We start from the raw sequence: 9,829 nt of genomic DNA on the forward strand, positions 1-9,829 counted from the left end.
TGGCTCCCCTGTATTTTGAGGCTGTGCCCCCTAGTTCTAGTCTCCCCGACCAGTGTAAACAACCTCTCTGCCTCTATCTTGTCTATCCCTCTCATCATTTTAAATGTTTCTATAAGATCACCCTTCATTCTTCTGAACTCCAACGACTAAAGACCTAGTCTACTCAATCTATCATCATAAGGTAACCCGCTCACCTCTAAAATCAGCCGAGTGAATCGTCCCTGTTCCCCCTCCAAAACTAGTATATCCTTCCTTAAATAAGGTGATCAAAACTGCACGCAGTACTCCAGGTGCGGCCTCACCAATACCCTGTACAGTTGCAGCAGGACCTCCCTGCTTTTGTACTCCATCCCACTCGCAATGAAGGCCAACATTCCATTCGCCATGCTGATTACCTGCTGCACCTGCAAACTAACTTTTTGGGATTCAACCTGACTGCCTGCCTCTCTTCCGCTCTTACATCCGGTCCAGGGTGTCCTTGGAGATGGAGCACGCGGTGTCCACCGGTATGCTCGCGGCCTTCCGCGAGAGGTGGGCACCGGAGGGACTGGAGTGCATCATCACGCTCGGCAACCAAATTTTAATTTGATTTTACGTTTTTAAGTTTAATTTGTTTTAATTGCCGGAACTTTTAGTGTCCCGCTTCCCTTTTATAGGGGGCACTGGGGAAAATTGTGATTTTAGTGCCCAAAAAAAAACCAAAAAAAGAAAAACACAAAAAAAAAAAGGGGGAAAAAAAAAGGGCCTTGTAAATGTCTGGAGTGTCACCCAGGTCGGGTGGCACCGTTTAATGATTTTTTTGTTTTGCAGATGAACTCCAAAAAGAGTTTCAACCTGACTGCCTGCCTCTCTTCCGCTGTTACATCCGGTCCAGGGTGTCCTTGGAGATGGAGCACGCAGTATCCACTGGTACGCTCGTGGCCTTCCGCGAGAGGTGGGCACCGGAGGGACTGGAGTGTATCATCACACCCGGCAACCAAATTTTAATTTGATTTTACGTTTTAAAGTTTAATTTATTTTAATTCCCGGTGTTTTTAGTGTCCCCCTCCCCTTTGAAAGGGGGCACTGGAAAAAAACTGTGAAATTAGTGCCCAAACAAAACCCCAAAAAAAGAAAAACACAAAAGAAAACAACAAAAAAAAAGGAAAAAAAGGGCCTTGTAAATGTCTGGTGTGTCATCCAAGTCGGGGGGCACGGATTAATGTTCATGTTTTTCAGGTAAATTCCAAAAGAGTTTCATGCACAAGGACCCCCAGGTCCCTCTGCACCGCAGCATGTTGTAATTTCTCCCCATTCAAATAATATTCCCTTTTACTGCTTTTTTTCCCAAGGTGGATGATCTCACATTTTACGACAATGTATTCCATCTGCCAAACCTTAGCCCATTCGCTTAACCTATCTAAATCTCTTTGCAGCCTCTCTGTGTCCTCTACACAACCCACTTTCCCAATAATATTTGTGTCATCTGCAAATTGTGTTACACTACACTCTGTCACCACTTCCAGGTCATCTATGTATATTGTAAACAGTTGTGGTCCCAGCACCGATCCCTGTGGCACACCACTAACCACCGATTTCCAACCCGAAAAGGAACCATTTATCCCGAATCTCTGCTTTCTGTTAGCCAGCCAATTCTCGATCCATGCTAATACATTTCCTCTGACTCCACGTATCTTTAACTTCTGCAGTAATTTTTGTGTGGCACCTTATCGAATGCCTTCTGGAAATCTAAATACACCACATCCATCGGTACACCTCTATCCACCATGCTCGTTATATCCTCAAAGAATTCCAGTAAATTAGTTAAACATGATTTCCCCTTCATGAATCCATGTTGCGTCTGCTTGATAGTACTATTCCTATATAGATGTCCCGCTATTACTTCCTTTATGATAGCTTCAAGCATTTTCCCACTACAGATGTTAAACTAACCGGCCTGTAGTTACCTGCCTTTTGTCTGCCCCTTTTTTTAAACAGAGGTGTTACATTAGCTGCTTTCCAATCCGCTGGTACCTCCCCAGAGTCCAGAGAAATTTGGTAGATTAGTTCCAAGTAAAACTACACGCTGTCCTGAGAGATCAAACGCCCCAAACATGAACCACCACAACATTTAACATCGATTTACAGTAATTATTTACCGAGCAAGTGTATTTGACAACCTTTGAAGTTCCAGCTATAGATTTCAATTCTCAGATCAGCAGCTTCACTGTCTGGGTCAATCTTAGCGTCGCTGTTGAATTTCCCACCAAACTACAAACACCGTCCTTGATCGCGCTTTCCCATTGCTCTCAGACCCATTAATTTACATCGCCTGCCGGTGAATTAAGAGCTTCTTTTAGGGGTGAGACCCACGGCTTAAGCCATCTCGTTCTCTCTCATGCCCCCTTTAATTTAAACAAATTCTTATTAGAGGTCAAACCATTTATTAACCCGACACTCCCCGCAGTGTAACAACCCAGAATGGGAGGTCTTAAAGAGTCCAGAACGGGGACAGTTTGAACAATCTGTCCCTCTTCTCTTTTCACAGAAGGACTCCCAGTTCTGCTCTCACTCCCGCCTTTCCGGGGGATCGGTCGATAATCTATGAAAGACCACTTTTAGAAAGATTGAGCTGGAATGTGTCCCATTACAGAATCAGTGGGAATTGATTCCCGCCCATTACAGATCGTTTGAAATAGAATATAATCCTAATTGTAACAGCCAGGAACTTGCAAGGGAAGTATGGAATAAAAAGGAATTAAAACGTGTTGCGAAATCTTTGACTAATCTTGACTTTATTAATCCGCTATTTCTTGCCGGGTTTATTGAAATTAAAAATACATTAGCATCTGATTGTTGGAGATAGTAATTGGTCATCGGAAAAATTCACAGATGTTTCAATGAAGGACCTAATGTTCCAGATTACGAACTACATCTTGAAGGGTGGAAGATGCCTGTGCGTGGATTAATTTAACGTGTGGTTGCCATTGTACACCAGCCACCACACGGGCTTGACAGAACTAGGTCTTGGTCCAGCGGCAACGATTACCCAAGACTACCTGGAGACCAGCTCTGCTGCACGGACCGAGTGCACACTTATCTCACTGTGGCTGGCCCGTGCTGTCCCTGGGCCTTCGGCTCTTCTGGACCTTGAACTCACGCCTCTCTCGGGTCCCGATCACAAGCCTCTACAATCTCTGGCCGCTCCTTTGTCCCTCCTGCTGTACCTGCCCGCACTGCACTCAGCGACCTGGCTTCACAGCAGCCCTCCTGCAGCAGCAAGCGCTGCTCCTTGCAGTGGGACGCCGCCGCACGCTGCTCCATCTAATGGTCCCGGCCTGCTGATATACGTTATAAGAAAGTCAGATGTGGGAGGAGCATTTCATTCTTTCTCTGAACGTGTAGATTGTGCAAATGTTTGGAAGAGGAAAAACCGGCGGTAATGCTCGGGCCAAGGCCAAGTCTCGCTCCTCCCGGGCCGGAATGCAGTTCCCTGTGGGCCGTGTTCACAGGCTCCTGCGGAAGGGGAACTACGCTGAACGTGTGGGTGCCGGCGCCCCGGTCTACATGGCTGCTGTGCTCGAGTATCTGACCGCTGAAATCCTGGTGCTGGCCGGCCACGCGGCCCTCGACAACAAGAAGGCCCGCTTCATCCCCAGACACCTGCAGCTGGCCATCCGCAACTACCAGGAGCTCAACAAGCTGCTGGTAAAGGTGACCATTGCTTAGGGCGCGGTGCTGCCTAATATCCAGGCTGTGCTGCTGCCCACGGAAACCACCAGTGTGTCCAAGAGCAAGTAAAGCGGACAGGATTTAATCTAATAACCAAAAGACTCTTTTCAAAGTCACTAACAATATCTGTGAAAGGGCTCCTTACTGTTCTATGCATCTCAGTTGTCCCAGATTTAATTTAACATATTATATCTCTGTAATAACGCCGAGAGTTTCTTGATCAAAAATTAGCCACAGATATTCTCAGTTATAAACATGATGAAAATGTAGAAATCTAGATCGCCAAACACTGCAGCGGATCTTCAGATCAGCGAATCAATATAGAGAGGGACTGGCTTCAGGGAAACACAACCGACAGGACCTGAACGTGAGACCGCCCGTCATTGAGCACTTTGTTGGGAGAGCCGAATATGAATGGATGTTAAGAGCCGAGTACAAAGGGAATGAACGGTTAATGGGCTCACCGTCCATTATTGGGGAAATAATTCCATAGGCTGAAGGATATACATCCTGAACACAGTGATCAATGCAGACTTTTCGCCGTTGAATTTGCATACAGGAGGGAACCAGAATTACAGCTCTGGTTAATTCAAAATATTGCAAATAGTATCCCACTTGTCCCCCCATTAAGAGCTGAGTTAAAGGTGAGATACAGAATTTAGATATGTGCAGTGGGATCAATTCACTTTCAGATCTCCCACTGATAGTTTCCGCCCACATTGGGCGGGAGTTATCGGTATATTGGGCATCCCAATCACATTTAAACCTGGATCAAACCCTGTCATTTTACACTGTGAGGGACCACTCCCAGCAGTGATTGGCTGGCGCCGGACGCCCGTCCAGCTTCAATCCAATCAAATATGAGGGAACGAAGCGGTGGAAAGTACTGGCCTCTGATTGGCTGAGCTGGGATTGAGCATCATTTTCAAAAATCTGCCAATTTCACTGCAGGACTGAAAGATTTAACAAAAACATTGAACATTTTATCAATATAGAGAGAAGAGGCCACTGCCGTCTAACCCTTCCTCCCACAGAATCCTCAGGACCCATCACCGCATCAATTGGCTCTTAAGGTTATGCCAGCATGTTCTGTACTCCACAATCCGAGGAAATTGTATCTACCACATCAACACCTATGATCATCATAAACCCACCAATTGGTCCACCCTCCCTCGATACTCCCTATGCATCCTGCCACCATCATTAAAATCTAGAGCACCTATCATCCTCTCTAAGTCGAGCAAGGCCATATAGTTATTCAAAGTATAAAGTAGGCGCTCTCTACTCCACACCCAGTGCAGCTTTGTACTTAAATGCCAAAACCCAACACAACGTGACTCCACACTCTATCCCTGGTCACAGGTCACTGCTCTCTCTGTGAGGCGGTGGGTGGCTGTTGTGTCCGGCGCGAAAGCGTCGAGTTGTTCAGCCGCCGAATCCATAGAGAGTTTCAGAGTGTACACCACATCCAGGAGAGTGACTGCCTTGCCCTCGGCGGGCTCGGTGTAGGTGACCGGGTCCCTGATCACATTTTCCAGGAAAACCTTCAGCACCTCACGGGTCTCCTCGTAGATCAGGCACGAGATCCGCTGCACCGTCTCACACTGATACTGCCTGACATCCTCGTCTCTTTATTTGTGACTGATTTCTATGGAGAAGGAGCCCGGCCGTGGGACAGGTGACATTTTAATGCGATCTCCGCTCTTTCCGGAGAGGCATTGGTGGCTCTGAAGAGCGTTTCAGTTCAGGTATTTAAAAGTTGCGATCTTTTATTTTACTTCTTTTTGGAGCTTTTGGCTGTTTTCTTAGCTTTTGGCGTTTAACGTTACAGCGTTGATCTTTTGGGAGGTAGGCTTTTTCTGACTAATGCATTTATTTGTACTAACTGAAAAAGGCAGCCGTTTCTCTGATTGGCTCGCCATTATCACATGGTCTATTGATAATTGGACGCCTTGGAGGATAAGCCACAACCTGTAGTTCATCTGGAATATGTAACTGGAACCGCCCAAGGATTTCCAAAGTGTAATTCGTCCATTTTGAATTCAAATGCCACAGAGGACAGATCTCCCCCAAAACCACCAAGTTGCAGCCAAAGGCCCATTGTGCCGCTGCTGGCTCTTTGACACAGCGGCTGTGCTTAATCCCAAACCGCACGCTCTTCTGTCCCTAATCCTGTAGGTTACTCATTCTGGGGGAGGGGTGGGTGCAGACACTGGGGGAGGGGTGGGTGCGGACACTGGGGGAGGGGTGGGTGCAGACACTGGGGGAGGGGGTGGTGCAGACACTGGGGAAGGGTGGGTGCAGAAACTGGGGGAGGGGTGGGTGCATACACTGATGGAGGGGTGGGTGCCGACACTGGGGGAGGGGTGGGTGCAGACACCGGGGGAGGAGTGGGTGCAGACACTGAGGGAGGTGTGGGTACAGACACGGGGGAAGGATGGATGCAGAAACTGGGGGAGGGGTGGGTGCAGACACTGGGGGAGGGATGAGTGCAGAAACTGGGGGAGGGGTGGGTGCTGAAACTGGGGGAGGGGTGGGTGCAGATACTGTGGGAGGGGTGGGTGCAGACACTGGGGAGAGGTGGGTGCATATAGTGCGGGAGGGGTGGGTGCAGATACTGGGGGAGGGGTGGGTGCAGATACTGTGGGAGGGGTGAGTGCAGACACTGGGGGAGAGGTGGGTGCATATACTGTGGGAGGGGTGGGTGCAGACACTGGTGGAGGGGTGGGTGCAGATACTGGGGGAGGTGTGGGTGCAGACATTGGGGGAGGGGTGGCTTCCGACACTGGGGAAAGAGGAGGGTGCAGATACTGCGGGAGGGGTGGGTGCAGATACTGGGGGAGGGGTGGGTGCAGAAACTGGGGGATGGGTGGGTCCAGACACTGGGGGAGGGGTGGGTGAGGACACGGGGGATCAGTGGGTGCAGACACTGTGGGAAGTGTGGCTGCCGACATTAGGGGAGGGTAGATGCAGACACTGGGGAAGGTGTGAGTGCAGACACTGGGGGAGGATGGATGCAGACACTGGGGAAGGGGTGAGTGCAGACACTGGGGGAGTGTAGGTGCAGATACTGAGGGAGGAGTGGGTGCAGACACTGGTGGACACTTGGCACCTTTCTTGGCCGTAACTGTTTTCCCCGCCCATGGGAGGAGGATCAATGGCCTCCATCTTGGGCAGGGCGCCCAGGGGAACGGGCTATGCTACCTCCGTTTTGGTCAGGGCGGGTCTGACGGCACATGCGCGTCCCATTGTGCAGGGACAAAGTGTGGGCAGTGCTTTAGGGTGTCTATCGGTTTGATTGGTCACATGTTTGTGCCTAGGTCAGTGACCCCTGAAAGGGAGTCTTGTTGTTCTGATTGTTGTCTGGTGACACTGGGCCCGGGCTCATCCTATTGGGCCAGCCCAGGCTCACCCTATTGTGCCAGCAGAGGCTCACACTATTGGGCCAGCCATGGCTCATTCTATTGTGCCATCCCAGGCTCAACTTATTGGGCCAGCCGGGTCTCACCCTATTGAGCCAGCCTGGCTGATCCTATTGGGCCAGCCCGGGCTCAGCCTTTTGGGACATCCCAAGCTCACCCTATTGGGTCAGCACAGGCTGATCCAATTGGGCCAGCCCGGGCTCAGCCTATTGGGCAAGCCCAGGCTCGTCCTATCGGGCCAGCACAGGCTCATGCTATTGGGCCATCCGTGGTTCACCCTATTGGGCTGATACAAAAGGGCCAGTGACCAGCAGAGAAAATGAGTAGCTGATTGATTTTATTCTCACTCTGCACACAGCGGGTGCAGGCCTGAACCCAAATATGTAAGGTCGAAATGATGAACATCATCGGCCTTTGAATGTGGAAGGATCAATATTTGTCTGTTCTGTCTGTGGGAAAATATTTCAAACATCAGTGTGACTGGAAAAGCACACACACGTCCGCGTGAGAGTCTTCCTGTGCACTGACTGTGGAAAGACCTTCAACCAGTTGCACAGCCTGAAAAAAACATTGCACCATTCACAGCGGGGAGAAACTACACGTGTTCTGTGTGTGGAGGAGGTTTCAACTGATTGTCCAACCTGGAGAGACAAAGGACACCTGCATCATGGAGAAACCGTGGGAATGTAGAGACTGTGGGAAGGGATTCAGTTACCCGTCTGATCGAGAAATTCATTGTCGCAGTCACACCAAAGAGAGGTCGTTCACCTGCTCTGTGTGTGGGCAGGGGTTCACTCAATCATCCAACCTGCTGAAACTCCAGCGAGTTCACACTGGGGAAGTGTGGGAAGGGATTCACTCAGTCATCTGAATTGCGAGTTCACAAGTGACTGCAGGGGTTATGTTCGACTGTTATTACTGCTGTTAATCACATCCTGACTGAATTGTGTTCGTTGTCTCAGTTGGGATTTGTTTCTGCTGATATTACTAACCCCGAAAACTGGGATGGGGTTTAATATTTTGATATTTCAAATAATACAATGTGTCGATATTTGACATATCCATGATAAGAGCACACTAATTGATATCCTGTTACATTTTGGTCCTTTTCTCCTTTCTGATATTAGATTGCTTTAGTTCTCTGAACTTTGGTTACTCTCAGTACCTTATACATTCCAGTGTGCCTCTCTTTGCCTTGGTGTCCAGAGTAGGGAGAGCTATCACGCCTGGGATCACTGAACACAAATCAAACTCTGTTAATCCCTTTCAGCTACAGGACTTAGCGCGTTCCTGGCAGCAACTCTCTCACCTTCGATGTGTGAATAGAGCATCGTGCAAATCTGGTTTCAATTTAAATTTTTAATCCACTCAGTAAATGTGTTTAAAGAAAAATGTACAAGTAAAACCATCACATCAAGTAACTGCCAAAGGTTTACAGTCAACAAGATAAACATCACGGCCCAATAACCCAGCTCTATATTCACAGGAGAAAGTCTGTTATCCAAGTCATCGAATGTCATTTGGTGAGATGAGAGAGTGAATCTCTTTCCACATTCAGCTGGTAAACGGTCTCTCCCTGATATGTTTCCACCCAACGCGCATCTGCACCAATTCCCACTGTCCCCACGTTAAAGTGTTGAGTCAGCTGGGCACACGAGTCTCACAGGCTAGACGATTGGTTGAAGGTGCATCGACACACAGAACATGTGTCCTGTTTCTCACCGCTGTGATTGGTGTTTTTCCAAAGGCTGATGAAAAGGTGATCCTGATGAATCCGGTGAATGTCTCAAATCTTGACGTGATGTTTAGTTTCAGTTTACCAGCTATAGACCCTCCCTTTCTAATACCTTGCAAATGGAGGTTACAAACGTTATTACTTTAAGTACAGGATAGGAATTTCCACTCTAATAGGCATCAGAGTCGAGTCCAATCCTGCCCTCAAATGACATTTACACACTTCCCAGTTGAGGTCATTTCCCAGTTGAGGCCATTCTCGGGCTGTGTGTGAACAGCGTGTGTCCAGGGTAAGGGAGACAGAATGGGCAGAATCTGCTATTTACAATCTGCTGCTTTCTCTCTCCAAACCAGTAGTGAACGTTCCTGGTTTAGTTCCGTCGGGGGCTCTGTGTAAGAGGCAGATTGGAGCAGGAACTAGTTCCGGAACATGGAGTGAGTGGGGGAAGGGAGAGGCCATTCTCGGGCTGTGTGTGGACAGTGTAAGGTAACAGAGAAAGTAAACCACCTCGCTCTTTCAAATCATTGCTGCTTTCTTTCTCCAAATCAGTAGTGAATGTTCCTGATTCAGTTCCAATCTCACCGTGTCTGTTGTTCTTGCACAGTGAGCAGTGGAAACACAGCCTGACAGTGAGGATGTGAGGAGTTTCACAAAGTGCATCTATTGCAGCCACCAGGAGAGGAGTGTGGGAGAAGATATTTTAAAGAAGGGTTATATTGTTTCCATGCATTGAGTTCTCCAGAACCATGTTGCTTGTGATCGAGAGCTACATTGTCGCTCCCTCGGATACATCATATTCTCCCCGCATCCATATCTTAGAACTAATAATGTTCTCGTTTTATTATTCTCAGAACAAAATTCTTCAACCAGCCTGAACAAATGTGATCTTTCCTCTATCTGGAACACAAGGAACAGTGCAGGCAGCTCCTTCTCATAAACAGTAAGTCGATTATCACTCACA

The 9,829-nt window shown here is 48.4% G+C and overlaps 1 protein-coding gene across 1 annotated transcript; it reads left to right on the forward strand.

Moving 5' to 3' along the window:
- The first annotated feature begins 3,393 nt into the window (after window positions 1-3,393).
- LOC139241226 (histone H2A type 2-C-like) lies at window positions 3,394-3,708 on the forward strand. The gene has a single exon (XM_070869885.1). The coding sequence runs from the start codon at window positions 3,394-3,396 to the stop codon at window positions 3,706-3,708; it is 315 nt and encodes a 104-aa protein (XP_070725986.1).
- The last annotated feature ends 6,121 nt before the right edge of the window (window positions 3,709-9,829 follow it).

The sequence above is a fragment of the Pristiophorus japonicus genome (genome assembly GCF_044704955.1).
Source record: "Pristiophorus japonicus isolate sPriJap1 chromosome 24 unlocalized genomic scaffold, sPriJap1.hap1 SUPER_24_unloc_2, whole genome shotgun sequence".
Classification (NCBI taxonomy): Eukaryota; Metazoa; Chordata; class Chondrichthyes; family Pristiophoridae; genus Pristiophorus; species Pristiophorus japonicus.